Genomic DNA, 16,483 nt, shown 5'->3' with positions numbered 1-16,483 from the left:
TTAGTACTATCCTGTCTTGACTGGCAGGGAAGGAATATCTGTCTCATACAATCATGTCGTGTTATCTCAGCGTTTTCAGGAATCTAAGAATTCTTCTTGATTCGGAACGATTAGGCAATTTTATGCTCTCGACTTCCACTTATTAAATACTGCTCTGTTCTATGATTCAAGGGTGAAGCCTCCATCTGATTAAGACAGATTTCATGCATGTTGTTCCTATACAATATTTAAAAACACAACTGAACTGGAAGCTGTTTTTTTTTTTGCATGAAACATACTTGAAAGAAACCTGCAGTTCTAGTTATATTTACTGTATTAACAACATTTTTAAGTCAGACTGTAGCTGTGATAGTTGCAGGGACAGATATACTTAAGGTTCTGTGTTCCTGGTTCTGTGTTTTCTGTCAACAAATAACTAATAACTTGTATGACAAGTTATTAGGCTTGAATGCAGTATATAAGATACATGTGGGGTCAGAGAAATTTTGTTCACAGGCTCCGATTTGCTTGTCAACCTAAACGGACAAAACACAACAAAGTAAAAATGTCCGCTGCAGTTCAGACCCCAGAAAACAAATGAATGTGTCATCACAGTCTCAGTTTCTTTTTGCCTGAAGGCAGGAGCACAGAGTGACAGATAGTATGAGTGTTGTCAAATAAGAGTCTGTCTCTAAAGACTGTGAGACTTCTCTTCACCTGCCTTCATGGACCAGTGGTGCTGTCCATGGTGCTGAAGAAGCTTCCCTGTCTATTACTGTGTCCTTTTGAAGGCACTCCATCTGTTGTAACCCTTCAAAGATGTTGTTCAAAGTCCTGGGGTGGATTTTCCTCAGGCCACCATCATTGGCAGGGATCCAGTACCATAGTATAAGGCAGCATGTGGACTTTCAGTGCACCGTAACAGAAAGAATCTCTCGGGCTATAGAATATTGCTCTTTTCATCTTTAGCAGTGAACGCATAAAAGTTTTAGTCTTTGCTAACGCTTACAAGACATGAACCTCTCATGGGGAAATGACTTTGACTCTTAAACTGGCAATGACAAACCCTGCCACAAAGATGAGTCATGTTAGATTGATTGGCAATTAGCCACATTTGTCAGAGGTAAAAAGGGTCTGACACTGTCATAAACAAGTTTTCAAAGCAACATGATACAATTAACAGAGCTTCGAAGGGGCCGTATCATCTTTACTCAACATGCATGAGCATATCAACAAATAACAAACAAAACATATTTAATGCATGAAGGGGGACAGTGATTAAGATAAACAGCATTCAGACATTGATGATATCATTAAGGATATGATGGATATATACTGTATATACTTACTATTAGTATTCACACAGGACACACAGTGGCAGCAATGCCCGCAATGGTTATATAATTGGTGTATTAACTGTTGTAGTGCGTATTTTGTCTAATCCTATACATTCAACAGACCACCATGGCATTTCTCTCAAGTTTTAGGATGAACAACACACCTTGAAATGAACACTTTGATAATTAACCTTTTAAAAGCAACAATTAAGTCCAAAAAGGCCAAATCAACTGTACTAAACATGCAAGACATCTTTAAAATACAGTACATATACATATGTTTTGAACACTGCTCGTCTAAAAGATATTCACTCATTTAGTGTTTAGATTAGAGTTAAAACACTGATTAATCAGTTGGTTGATTGATTGATTGATTGATTGATTGATTGATTGATTGATTGATTGATTGATTGATTGATTGATTGATTGATTGATTGGTTGAACAATAGTCTGCCACTATTTTGACAATCAGTACATTTTTTGTTGTTGTTTGCTTTTTTTAAGAAAAGGTTTCTTAAATGTGAATATTTCCTTTTGTCTGTCCATCATAGTAACCTGAATATCTTTGGGTTGTGTACTGTTAATTGGGACAAAATGAGACATTTGAGGAAGTCACTTTGAGCTTTGGGAAACAGTGATCAATATTTTTCACAGTTTTCTGACATTTTATAGACTAAATAACTCATTGATTGATTGGGGAAATAATTGATGGATTAATCCATAATGAAAACAATCCTTAGTCACAAGTTTAAATGATGGCTGTGGTGCTGTTTAACAAGTCACTTCAAAACCTCCCAGTGGAATTCAATTGAGTTGAGATCTGGTGACTTTGAAGGCTGTAAGATATGATTCACATCCTTTTCTATCCTAATAAAACATTTAGCCTACATGTCCTGAATGAAAGCATTTGCTTATTTTTTTTAACTTATTTTCCTTTACCATCCTTCAATTATGAAGCGTTAGTTATTTTTGCCTGACTCTAATATATTTAAAAAGACAGCTTCTGGTGGGGAAAAAATAAAAACTGTTCTGGGTGAAGATGATGCTTACTGGTTGCACATCTATTAACCAAAGCAATGCTATAAAGATGCAACAGCTCTGTTTTTCTGGCCATCTGCATCTAAGAAGCAGTATTTCTTAGCCTGCACTCAGAAGTGACTTGATGTGCTTGTTTTGTTTTTTTTTTCTGCCCTGCATGTCTTCATCTGGCACAATCCAACTGGCAGGTACTCTTGATCAGTGCACCCGTGGGATCGCAGCAGAACAAACAAACATGGCCGCCTTCACCCTCCATATGCAGATGTGCCCTGCCTCATTCACAGATGTATCTGAGCTGTCTTCCTCCCACAGCCTCAGGCAGTGAACCTCACAGAGTGCCTGTCACACACACACACACACACACACACACACACACACACATATATACATTCTGACTGTCAAAACCCAAAAGAAACAAGACACCGCAAAGACAAATATGTCAGTGCCTCAGGCTTGGGCTGCTATCATTCTATCGAGAAAGCTGTTGTGGTGTGAGAGTAAAAAACACAATAACGTCTGCTTATTGATTCTGACAGTCCATGCGCTGAATGGTACCAAATGTGTGTTTGTATAATCACATCGATGCTGTGGAATTTTCGAAAAAGGAAACTGAATGATTCATGGTTATGATGTTTGACAGTAGCTGTATTAAGCCCAGTCAATCATCCCCCTTGCTGTGTTTTCTAATAGAGGCTGTGTTTTTTGACTGTGATGGATAGCTAAAAGCCCTCGAGACGGAGGCCAAAGACACCACTGAAAGGGTCCTTGAAGAACTGCAACGGTTTTATGCTAAATTAAACAAATGATGTTCTTGTTTTGTAGTCCGTAATTTTGATAATGAAATTAATTAGGCCTTATCTTTTCCCACCAGACCATGTTTTTTGTGCGTGTGCACACTCTCTTAAAACTACTGACAGTTATTTTCTTTGAATCTCTTCTCTTGATCCTGCTCAACCATCTGCTCAATTTTCGAAAACAACCTCTCACTGAACAGATTACTCAACGTGCTAATAGCAGCAAGCAAAACATAAGCATTAGCCTGGCTGCTCGTCTTAATGTTGTGCTCTGGGACAAGCTCCCAGTGCTGTGTTGTGTATGTCTTTGCCTCACAACAAATCATGACATTTAAAGATCATTATGAAATTGTGACACTGACTGGAACCAGCAAGTCAGTTAAACCAGATGCCCTTATTAGATGGCCTCGTTCATTTCAGTGCAGTGCCTTTCTACAGTGATAAAACACACAAGTGAACTGTTAAACAGACAAAAAAAAACCTATAACAGAAATTTTTTGCAGTTGGGGAAAAAAAAGAAAATACCCCAAGCACGTTGTAAATAAGCATTTATTCCTCAAACAAAAAAAACAAAATCAATGTGACAAGCAAAGATAAAATAATTGCATATTAAAGACTAAATGACAAAAGGAGGCATAAAGGAGGAAAAACAGTGGAACAACAAAAAATGAATACATACTAAAAAATGTATAAATGACAATATTACATCTAGCTTTCACACCCCCACGGACAGAGTCTCCCAGCCAAGCATTGTGCTGTAAGTATTCTGGCTGGTATTGTGTTCTGCCAACAAACACGGCCTGTTTTTTCCAGAAACTGGAATGTAATTGAATTTTAATCATCTGAATTTGGATAATACCCATCATTAGCCTAAAAGGGGAAACAAAAGGGATAATAAACTTTATTTATGTAGCACCTTTCTTAACAGTGTTACAAAGTGCTTTACACAAAAGGAAATAAAAACCAGGCACGGCTGATAAAATGAGATTAAGGCCAAAAGGACATGAGCGCAAAGAAGGTAAAGACAATAAAATGAATAACATCAAATAAATTAAAAACATGCATCAGACGTTTCCAAAAGCTTTCACAAAGAGAAAAGTTTTAAGGAAAAGCTAAATCATTTCTGTGTATGAGTTCAGTGGGCAGAGAGTTTCATAGCGTGGGAGCTCTAATAGCAAAAGCGGATCACCCTTAGTCACAAGACTGTGACCTGGGAGTAACCAGCGGGGCTCCATCTGTGGCTCCTAATGGCCAAGAGGGCTCACGCCAGGTCAATGCATTAGCAATGTATTTAGGAGCAAGGTCGTTTAAGACCGTAAAAGAGAGCAATAAGATTTTAAAATCGATGTGAAATCTAACAGGGTAGGGAGTGTAGGGAGGCAAGCACAGGGATAATGTGATCATACCTCTTTGACCCAGTAGTAAGTTGAGTAGCAGCGTTTTGTATCAACTGTAGATGGTGGAGAGAGCCCTGATGGATAAAGTTCATTCCAATAATCAAGCCAAGAATCGATAAAAACATGTACGTCTCTTCAGGAATTGATCAAAATTATATAACTTTAGAGATTACCTTGAGCTGAAAGAAACTTGAGAGACTTGATCTTCAAAACTGAGGTTAGCATCAAATATTACCCCTAGACTCCTAACAGCCTGCTTAATATGGCTCTCTCTGTAGAGGGAAACCTGCTAAAAGTCAACTCATTGATCTATGTAAAACACTTCAAACACACAGGTTGGCTACTGAGGGGATTATAGAAAAATAAATAGGAGTGAAAGATATCCTAGTTAAGATTGTTTTTTAAAAAGAGAAAATAAACTTCCACCTAAATTTAAATACAGGTGTCAGACATGTAGACTTAAAGGATAGCGTTTGTACTTTTAGTACCTGGATAGTGTTTCTTTGTTGAGCTGCAGTGGAAGGATAGTAACAAAAAGAGGATTTTTTTTGGGATTGATTGGATTGATTAATCTTCATTTAAGCTTCACATAAATATTTGAATATTATTGTGCACAAATCAAGGACTGTGGATTTATCTTTATTTATATTTTTTTATGTAAACACAAAAATATGGATGTAGTCACCGTGATGTCCCCCACCGGTTTTTGGTTGCCGTTTTGAAGCCTCGAGTTTGGTGATTTGACGGTCGCCATCTTTAATATTTGGAACCAGAAGTGACCATATTTGGACAATAGGTTGGACCTGTCCCTAGCACTAGCTGCTTGCTTGATTAAAACGGTGTATATACAGTCTATGCTTAGCTGTGATATGCTATGATCATTTTTGCCAGTAAAAAAACTGATTCATAACCATTTAAACAAAATGTACTTACCTTAAAAACTGAATAGCTGATTCCTTAGAAGATATATCACAACCTAATGCTGGACAAGATTGTTTTAGGTGATCAAAATTTGACAATTAACACAAAAACAGCATCTACACCTGTACCTGCACATGTACCTGTACTGAATCTGGGGTTACGCCATGTTTACATTACGTAATCAACATTATTGCCACGGTAGCAACTTGTCAATCACAAAGTAGCCACACCCTAAAGCATACCAGGCTCTATTGTTGAATTGAAATGAAATGGGACGATATTTTACAAAATTAACATCATGCTGTATTGACAAAGACTGGGGTGATAAATCAAGTTTAGTGGGGTAATTTTCTTTTAGATATTTATAAAATCAGACTTCTCATGTCTTACAGGTTTCCACAGTCATGTGACACGGGCCGGTTATATATGTCAGGGCTGTTTATCGCCAATCACTTTGTTAGAAAACTACTAAAAATGTTTGCAAGAGATGCAGCCACCCACGTTTTGTATTTATATAGTTTCATTATTTTATATGTATTTTTGGTATTGAATAGATAGCAAATGAGTAGCTTCTAAGTATGATATGCACATTGGTCTCCTGTGCACAAGTCACATACTTTATACACCCAACCCTCCATCCTGACCTCCTCCCTAAGAGGTTTCGTGCCACCGTAACAACACAACACCACTTGACCACTTGCAAACATCTGTCAAAAATCACTTGACCACAAGAAGTCACAAAACAACATTGTTTGTTTGAGGCGCCTGAACAACCGGTGTGGTTGTTTTCCTGGTGAGGACAGTCTCGCCAGAGCATTTGCTTCTGTTTGGGTGTGTGTGTGTGTGTGTGTGTGTGTGTGTTTGTGTGTTTGTGTGTGTGTGTGTAGACGCTGGAAGGGTGAAATCTAAAGCCAGGCAATCTGCACTTCTGAAATTGGTCTTTTAGTCCTCTAAAGTTTACTTTTCTATGCAGAGCGTGTTCTTCCTGGATCAAAGGCAAAATTGAAGCTGCATTTTTTTGAAAACTGTGGTGTTTTATCTAAATAGGAATATTGTTTTTATTCCCCATGTCCTTTTTAAGATGTCAGACAAGCAGTGAAGTGTAGTTCATCCTCATTTCTCATTTTTGAGTAGCGCGAGGTCAAAGGTTTAATCCGCTCCATCATAGATCTCTTGGATAAACCAGTCACAACACTGTAAAGCAGTGCCTCAGGGCTCTGATCCCTCAATCGTGACATGGTAGTACATTTACATTTACAGTAGAGATCACTGTCATAGATAACAAACTTACATTTTATACTACATTTGTAGAAATTGTAGAATTTTGTCGAGCTAGTTAATGTGCCTTCTTTTTGATGCTCGCAGCAAAATAATTTGGCAGTAAAGTAACTGATTTATTGTCGTGATTTCAAACTCAAGCCAAGAATTAAGTTTGAGCAAAATAAAAAGAATAAAACATTTTTTTTTGCTGAGACTTAAATTAGTTTGATTCATGAGCCAGCAGATTTAATATTGGCCTCCTGCTTATTGGACCACTTATACAATGAATTATATTTTTCTCTGTGCTCTATATACAATGGTATTTAGATCTTGCAGATTTATGTACGCTGTTTATTTTTGTCTTCATCCTACGCCAGGTTTCCCCTGATAAAGAGCTTCTTGATCTCCACAGACTGTAGAGATTACGGGGTAAAAATAGCCTCATATATTAAATTGGTAAAATCCTGTTCTGCAATCTCTGGGTTCACAGGCTGAATCTTAGCAGCCTTGTGTCCTGTTGAAGTTTCCTCGAGGTAGACACCTGTTCATTCACTTAACCGACGTGATCATCAACTCAATGCTGAAAAATGTAAATATATCCTTCCCCTGCTGCATCTGGCAGCTGTTTTTTTTTTTTTTTTTTTCTGGAGACCATTCACTTGTATGAAGACACCAGAGGATTTGTTCCGCTTGAGAGGGATTTAGCTCTGTCTATTGGTAACAAAAATAAATCTCTCCTTGTGTCGCTGTTACATTATTACATTTTGCCTGTGAGGCTCCTTATCGGTTCCCTGATAACACCATACTAACGAGTGTGGAACGCCCAGAGGAGAACACTCATTCATAGCAACATTAAACCTGACCCAGATGATCACAGTACAGCCATAGGATGAGGAAACAGAGCAGCAACATCCCTCTGTGGGATCGGGGGACGTGGTGTTGTTGGGATCAGATTACAAGATGTCTTTCAGCAGGTTTATCTTGACCTATTTATCTTGGTCCAGTAGTATGCACAGGGGACCTTGGGTGCTTAAATGACTGAAGATTAACCATAACCCTTGTTCGAAAAACCTCCACTTGACCCTGAATTCTGTGCTATATAAAGGATAATCACTCACCGGTTGAAACAAGGGAGTTTCTATCCTGAGGACAGCCTGCTGGCTTTAGCCTCATGTTACAGTTTCCTCAGCAGAGAGGAATCATGTGAAACATCTGTGTATTGATTTGCTAAACATTTCCTGTCAAGGCTACGTTGCTCTGTAGAGTCATCTCGACCTCATCTGTATATATCACTCAAGTCCTGTCAGCCAGAAACCAGCTTATCTATCTATCTATCTATCTATCTATCTATCTATCTATCTATCTATCTATCTATCTATCTATCTATCTATCTATCTATCTATCTATCTATCTATATATATATATATATATATATATATATATATATATATATATATATATATAAAAATTCATAAACTGAATGTGATTACAGAGGTTTTCATCAGTTTTTATTGCCCTAGATTGTGCCTAGAATAATTGCATTCAGTATGAAAGCAATGCCCAGATGGTTGGTGCGCCAAACCTAAATTTAGATATAAAATATGTTTTATTATTTCTACCAGACACTGTTTTAAATGTCAGTTGAGTCATCACTGTAGATATAAATATATATAAATGTCACATCCTGCCAGGACAATATGTTTCTGTTTGTTTATTTCCTGTTTTATTTTGAAATTTTCTCCTTGTGTTTGTTAGCTTTATTTCCTTACCCCATGTGTTTCACCTGTGCCTCATTTGTAATTATCCCGTATGTATTTAAGTTAATTCTTCTGTCTTGTCCTTCCTGGTTTGTACTTGTCCATTCTGCGTCAACCCTGTGTTTCTGCTCTTTTTCTTGTTTTTGCCTGCACATCGTGATTAAAGACTTTTTTTTCCCGTCAGTCCTGGTTTCGGTCTTTTGCATTTGCCCTTTCTCACGGGCCAAAGTGATGCTTTACTGTTTGGATAAACTTGTTTATGTTTTTTGATATAGCACCAAAATTGTGCTGGAAATGTATAAAGTTCACTAACAAGAAGCCACACAAAATAATTTTCAATGTAAAAATGGTATCAAAGGTATTCTTCTGACCAAAGTGCTCACTTACTTCTGTTTAGGTCAGATTTCAGGCTTAATTGTTCAAAGTTGCTTCCTTTGAGTGGATAAGTGCCCATAAACAAAACCAGGATTTAATTTGGGCATTCAGGGCGACATTATGGGATTTCCCTTCTCTTTTTTTGTATTTAGGATATTGAAACCAGGCTTAAACTGGGAAGAAATACAAACCATGATTTGGGTTTTTATCTGGTCCTTATTTTAGATGACTCTGAAGCCAAAGAGCTTGGGAGATCTATTCAGTGTTCTTTTAAGAAAACACAAAAACGTGTCTTACCTGAGCTTGTTTTTACAGTGGGTATAAGTTTTCATCATTATTGTGCTGTCTGAGATTCATCTGTCTCCCAAAAACCCCACTGAGCAAGAATCTAACACTCCAAACCCCCCCTATTTTTTTCCTTTTTCAGCCTTTGAGATCTCGCTGTTCTGTTTTGGTGAATTTGTGAAGAGTTTCCAGCCATGTTACTCCACAGTCCCGCTGTGTGTGTGTTTCTGTTGCCCAGGTGTCCAGACGGCCCTCGCCCCAGCACAGTACGACCGTGTCAGCTGCCCTGCAAGAAAGACTGCATCGTGACCCCTTTCAGCGACTGGACTCCCTGCCCTGTTACATGTGACGCAGGTACAGTGGAAGAAATAAACGAAATTGCCTGCAAGCTGAAGCGACCCAGCTGTCTTATGCAGAAGATTCAGAATATGTTTTTAATACGTTTTCAGGTTTTAAGGATTTCTGAAACATATTTGGCATAATAGATGGAATGATGAACTACAGTATGATAATAATCAATTAAACAGGCCTCGTTTAATTCTCTCTCCCAGTCTAGATATATACACAGAGACAAGTTTAATTTTATCGTGTGGTAAAACTGCAGAGATGAGACCCTCAACACAGTGTTGGACACATTAACTACCCCAAAGTGCACTCGTGTCTCGTTACACATAATTAATTTGACAGATTGGCATGTAAGACAACCTTTGGGTCGACCTCTTTTAAGTGCGCCTGGCAAGTGGACTCGCCCGTGGCTACAAGTGTCAGCAAGTGCTTCTTACTGTTGTTGTTTTCACGCTGCGATAGAAAAACACCGCTCACATGAGGTCACCTTTGTCACAGAGCCATTGCCCAAGCTGTTGAGAAGTAGTGAATACATTAAATTGATTTACAGCTGAAAATCATTATCGTCCATATTTCGATGACCTCTTCGTGCGACACCGTAGCATAAATCTCTTCATTCTGAACACACGCGCACGCCAATGGCTGTGCATTTTAATTTGATGCTGTTGATATCTTCACCTTGTGCAGAAGAATTACGCACCACCCACGTATTAATGTGTAAAGCCGGTTTCAGGACTATCCAGAGGCTCGTTTCATTTTAATGAACTACTCAAGGGCATCTCCACTCATGTAAATGCCATAAATTTCATCTGAGTCAATTCCAAGGTCTAATGGGATTTCTGTACATCATTGTTGTTGGCTTGATATACCCGAGTCATCAGACACGCATGTTTTTTATGATAGCTGTCCAATTCGATTTGCCAATACTGGTCTCCAAGCTCATTCTTCAAGAACTACTAACAGAGCAGCCTTGCTTATCATTTTGACATTTTTCTCATCACTTCCCAATGTGGGTATTTCTTATTCAGATTCCATACTTGTCTGTCTGTGTTTGTTCAGCTGGTAACGCCATGAAGAGAAAGCAATCGAGGAAACGTCTTGTCATCCAGCTGCCATCCAACGGAGGACAGGAGTGTCCAGAGGTGCTGGAGGAGGAGAAAGACTGTGAGGTCCCCAAAGTCTGTCCAGGTTTCAGGTAAAAGCACGACAGTAATCCAGATTGAGGCTTCATACACAGTTTTGGCTAATTTCATGTGTTTTACTCAGATGAATACATTTCGAGGGCCTAAAATAACACAGCTGGCATTATTCTATAGTTTCCCTGTTGTCAACAAATCCAATGGAAGCACCAAAACCAGCACTGAGTTCTGTGTCGCCTATTAGTTCCTACTAAAAATGTAAATCTTTTAAAAACAGGTCATGAATACATACATTTTTAAAAGGCCAAAATATCCTAAATCAGCTGGAGAATTCAGCTCTTAGCAAACATTACTCAAACTGAAGAAGCTCCTCGGATGAGAGCCGAAATGTCTTCAAGTGTCTACAACCGAGTCCAACTGCCCTCGATTCAACCCTCCTCAGATAACTGTGACCTGGATGACTGAGAATCTTCACAGACATCAAGCAGGAATAAATAGTGCATTTGTTGGCATATTCGGTGCAGATAGAGAGAGAGAGAGAGAGAGAGAGAGAGAGTGGCAACAGTGTGCGGGATCGACTTAAAATACACTACAGTGCTCAGGTTTTTGTAGTGAAACATGTAACCCAGCACAGCGATGGAGCTCATTGATGTGGTTTTGATCATTTTGGACAGAAATGTAGATCTGTGTCACAGAGGAATAAGCTGCTCTATATCAGGCGTTTGGCTACACACACAATACTTGTTAGAAGGATCAATGCATTGTGGGTTTTGGTCTATTTGTGGCAGTAAGAGTTTTTAGGTTGAGACTATATAGCTATCTTGTTACTTGCTAAAAGTTACAAATGACCTCCTAACTTTATCAGACAATGGACTTCTCTCTGTCCTCGTCCTGTTAGATCTTAGTGCTGCCTTCGATACTATTGATCATCAAATCCTGTTAAAGAGACTTGAACATTTAATTGGTATTAAAGGAACAGCATTAAATTGGTTTAAATCCTATCTGTCAGATAGATTTCAGTTTGTAAATGTCAATGATAAATCCTCCATGCAAACAAAAGTAAAACACGGTGTTCCTCAGGGTTCAGTGCTTGGACCAATACTATTCTCCTTATATATGCTTCCTTTAGGAAATATTATTCGGAAACACTCAATAAATTTTCATTGTTATGCAGATGATACTCAATTATATCTATCAATAAAGCCTAATGAAATCAACCAGTTAACTAAACTACAAACATGCATCAAGGACATAAAGGCCTGGATGACCTGTAACTTCCTGCTGTTAAACTCAGAAAAAACTGAAGTTATTGTGCTTGGCCCTAAACACCTTAGAAACACATTATCCAATGATATAACTACTCTGGATGGCATTACTTTGGCCTCCAGTACTACTGTAAGGAACCTAGGAGTTATATTTGACCAGGATCTGTCCTTTAATTCCCACATAAAACAAATTTCAAGGTCTGCCTATTTTCATCTGCGTAACATTTCAAAAATCAGACATATTCTGTCTCAAAATGATGCTGAAAAACTAATCCATGCATTTGTTACTTCTAGGCTGGATTATTGTAATTCATTATTATCAGGCTGCCCTAACAAGTCTCTAAAGACTCTCCAACTGGTCCAGAATGCAGCTGCACGCGTTCTGACAAAAACTAGAAAGAGAGATCACATTACTCCTATTTTAGCTTCACTGCATTGGCTTCCCATAAAATCAAGAATAGAATTTAAAATCCTTCTCCTCACTTTTAAAGCTCTTACTGGTCAGGCTCCATCATACCTTAAAGAGCTCATAGTACCTTATGTACCTACTAGAACACTGCGCTCCCAGAACGCAGGCCTACTTGTGGTACCTAGTATCTCTAAAAGTAGAATGGGAGGCAGAGCCTTCAGTTATCAGGCTCCTCTCCTGTGGAACCATCTCCCAGATTCGGTCCGGAGGGCAGACACCCTCTCTACTTTTAAGAGTAGGCTTAAAACTTTCCTTTTTGATAGAGCTTATAGTTAGCAAGCTCCTAGTTTATGCTGCTATAGGCTTAGACTGCCGGGGGACTCCTACCCCCATGATGCACTGAGCTCCTCTCTCCTCCTCTCTCTCTCTCTCTATCCATCCATCTATATCCAATAACATTCATGTACTATTAATGCATTCAGTAACCTACACTTCTTCCCCGGAGTTGTCTGTGCTTTCTCATCTCACAGGCAATCTGGGCCTGTAGACGTCCGGATGACAGATTCCAGTCCCGGACCTTCTAGCCTCAATGTTTATTTTCAATGTGCTACTCTCTCTCTCTCTCTCCTATTCTTCCTCTCTCTCCCCTCTACCCCAACCGGTCGAGGCAGATGGCCGCCCACTTTGAGCCTGGTTCTGCCTGAGGTTTCTTCCTGTTAAAAGGGAGTTTTTTCTTGCCATTGTCGCTAAATGCTTGCTCATGTGGGAATGTTGGGTCTCTTTATAAATTAAAACTTGAAGAGTACGGTTTAGAACCTGCTCTATGTGTAAAGTGCCTTGAGATAACTTTGTTGTGATTTGGCGCTATACAAATAAAGATTGATTGATTGATTGATTGATTGTGTTTTTCAATACAGCAAATAATTTTATTAAAACCTAATTTGCTTCTTTTATCTTTTCCATAACATTATTTGCTTTTTCTGTTATCATGAATCCTCTACACTTGCATACTGTATCTGTTTAACTGTTTCTTCACACTAAAAGTATCAACTGCTTATTGATAGATGCACACTGCCTTGTTTAATCTGCTTTAGCATGAATTAAAAAAACAGTAAAACCTGTAAAACGTTATGGGGCAAACTAACTAATTGTGTATATACTGTATATGGAGTACTTTGGGTAGGACTGGATTAAAGAGCTATTACAAAATATACCTTAAAACACCGATTTAATACATCTTGATCAAATCAGTGACCAGTTTAAAGGTGAATAATAGACAATCATATGTACAATATTACTAATGGGCACGCTCCTTAATATTTGTGTTTTCAGATAACAATGGTTCACACTCAACATAACTATAATACCAGGACCACTGTGCATTCCTTTTTGTTTATACAGTACCAGTTTCATGTTGTGGAGCGACACATGAAGTCTTCAAATATGAAAGAAGCTTATAGAAGTCAGGTTTGGACTTTTTTATGGAACAGGGTAAAAGATCTACAGTGATATCTGCAATGAAATAGTTTGTTTTGGTTGTCATTGTCTTTCTGATGTGATGTTTTTTTTGGTGAATTGAGTTGGTGTGTTATTAATCTTTTAGGATTGCGTTTTGTTTAGTTTTTAATGCTGAATGTCTTGTATTGTCTTTGTCTTCTAACAGCTTGGGACCATGTTGGAAATAAGTGCACTTTAACATGTTATCCCTTTGATTCTTTTGTCTCTGTGCCTGATAATTCATAAAAATGAATCAATGGGTTTTTTTGTAAGGAGCTCCAAGAGATTATCTTGTTTTCAGCACAATTATTGTCACTTTTAATGATAATTGCAATAATCATGATCAAGGGCAGGAAAATGCAGCTCTCAAACAAAAATAAATGACAGTAATATTTCTTAAATGACCTTAAACCTCAACTTTTTAACAAACTTTTTTCTTTTGCTGATAACAATAAATACATGTGAGTTTCTCCCGATGGATTTGAGCGTGGACTGTATTGAACTACTTACTGACACTGTGGTTGCATTGATATGGCTCTTCTGCCCTGATTTATTCCAGGTGGAAAACCCACAAATGGAGGAAGTGTCAGCTGGTCCCATGGTTTCTCAGACAGGACAGCACCGGTGCTCAGGAGACCTGTGGACCAGGACTTCAAACAAGAGGTATAAGAACCAATCTCTTCATCTCCCATTTCTGTCTGCATCTTCACTGAACCATTCCTAATCACCGTAAATCAAATTTTTGCTCGTTGCGGTGCATCTGGATCGCAGCCACGAGGCAGCAGATGGATGTGCCAAGGTTTAGAGAAAGGGCCAATTTACTTGGAGCACACATCAAATCCACCGCGCTTACATAACGCAAACTGAGGCTGACACGCCTAAAAAAACATCAACAACATCAACATCTATTTATTTTATTTATTTTTTAATCCTCAGTGAATTTGGGAAGGAAGTGTGTTCACAACTCATCACGAGCCTCTTGAGACTCGTTTGACAGTTTGAATTCTTTCACCACTGTTTTTTTTTCTCTTCCTCTGGCTCTTGTCATGCAATTTTAATCAAATGTCTCTTGTTGAAATTGGGGAGAAGATGCTGCACCTCGCCCCAGCCTCCTGTTCATATGGGTGTCACGCATAATTGGCAAGTAGTTTAAAGGAGTTGTGTGGCTTTCCCTCTTTAAAGGCATATTTCCTCTTGCTTTCTTTTTTTATAGAGGATGGATTGTCCTGTGAGGCTTTCATAAAAAAATCCAATTTCAGGGGGTCACGCAGAATGATCAATTTCATTATGTGCCAGCTCCTATAGAAAGCCATTATTAGGGCTTATATTTCTGTTTCTTCTTCACCAGCTTACGTTAATGGACAGAAGAATCAGTTTATCCATGAAAATACTTTAAGATCCACTTTAGATTTATTCACCGTTATATTACAAATTCTGTGCGGCGTTTCAGTGATTTGATACCACTTGACACCTGATGCCCAGGCCCTCCTGCACTTGCTTTCACACCCCTGACACTTCTAAATGGCAGAAATCATTTTGTCATTGACTTAAACCAAATGAGACATGCTGTCTTTTATGGTATGTTTTTTTTTCCCTGACAGCATATTATGTTGTACAGAGTCTTTCTTTGGGTGAGAAAAAAATAGAAGCACTATAAAACCTCAAAACATCTGAGAGGATGTTCTATTCTCTCTCACTCTCATTCTGTTTTTCTCTCTTTCATCCACACACACGCTCTCGCAAGATAAAACCTGACCTCACACACCACCAGACGAAGGCTTTCCAAACCAATTGTGCGGGCCCACGTGGGTTCAGCAAGACAAAAAAAAAAAATGTGCATAGAGATTGATTTCTCTATGATGGTAGAGCCCTGCAGAAAGCCTGCATCACAAGAAAAATGAAATGTTGCACCAACACAAGTAATACCCTTTATTGAAAGTACAAAGAAAGGGATGATGCAAGCGAAGATGAATTGACTCGTGAGCTTCAAACCAATTGAGGTAGAGATGCATTTGTGTCTGCTCTGCTCATCATTGTTATTTAGCCACCCGTGAGATCTAATCTGAATTATACGGTTCTGATGTATTTCATTAACTCCTTAGTTCCCCTCTGACTGTCTATATGATTTCATGTAGCTCACCTGGAATGGAAGATGTATGTTATTTCTTACTTAAAGGAGCGCTCAAACCATTTTACATATCAAAGTCATTTCACCAGTCAGATGGAGGGATATTCAGCCTTATAACAGTTGTTGCTCTGGAGGAACTTCATCAAGTCTGACATTACTATAAAGTATGGATTTATGGAGCTAAAACACAAGGCAAATATGCTTAAATATTTAAGTCTATTATAGTATAATGTACTATAGTGTAGAAACTGTGAAGACTGAAAGAAGCTGCAGGTATATGCACAATAACCCTAAGTATATTACGTGCTGTTATTGTGCATGTTAGAGATATATAGCAATACTGGCAAGCAATATTGGAAATGTATATATTTTATAAGCTTATGTTTTGTCTGAAGTCTGAATCTGTAATGTCTTTAACTCTACTTGAGAAACAGATGCATCCTCTAAAATGGGTTGGATTGAAAGTATAAAGTAGCATGACATGGAAATACACAAACAATGCACCTCAAGTATATAAAATTTGCATCCAGAACTTCAGTAAATTAATTTTGTACCTC

The 16,483-nt window shown here is 38.3% G+C and overlaps 1 protein-coding gene across 1 annotated transcript in view; it reads left to right on the top strand.

Annotated features, from left to right (window-relative positions):
* Nucleotides 1-16,483, top strand: part of thsd7ab (thrombospondin, type I, domain containing 7Ab) — a 147,893-nt gene that overhangs the window by 83,109 nt on the left and 48,301 nt on the right. Inside the window, exons 12-14 of the mRNA XM_062422842.1 lie at nucleotides 9,382-9,497; nucleotides 10,548-10,683; nucleotides 14,358-14,461. Of these exons, the coding sequence (XP_062278826.1) occupies nucleotides 9,382-9,497; nucleotides 10,548-10,683; nucleotides 14,358-14,461 (356 nt within the window). The remainder of the gene's footprint in view (nucleotides 1-9,381; nucleotides 9,498-10,547; nucleotides 10,684-14,357; nucleotides 14,462-16,483) is intronic.

Source organism: Scomber scombrus, chromosome 7 (genome assembly GCF_963691925.1).
Source record: "Scomber scombrus chromosome 7, fScoSco1.1, whole genome shotgun sequence".
Classification (NCBI taxonomy): domain Eukaryota; kingdom Metazoa; phylum Chordata; class Actinopteri; order Scombriformes; family Scombridae; genus Scomber; species Scomber scombrus.
This window is presented reverse-complemented; position numbering and strand designations above follow the sequence as displayed.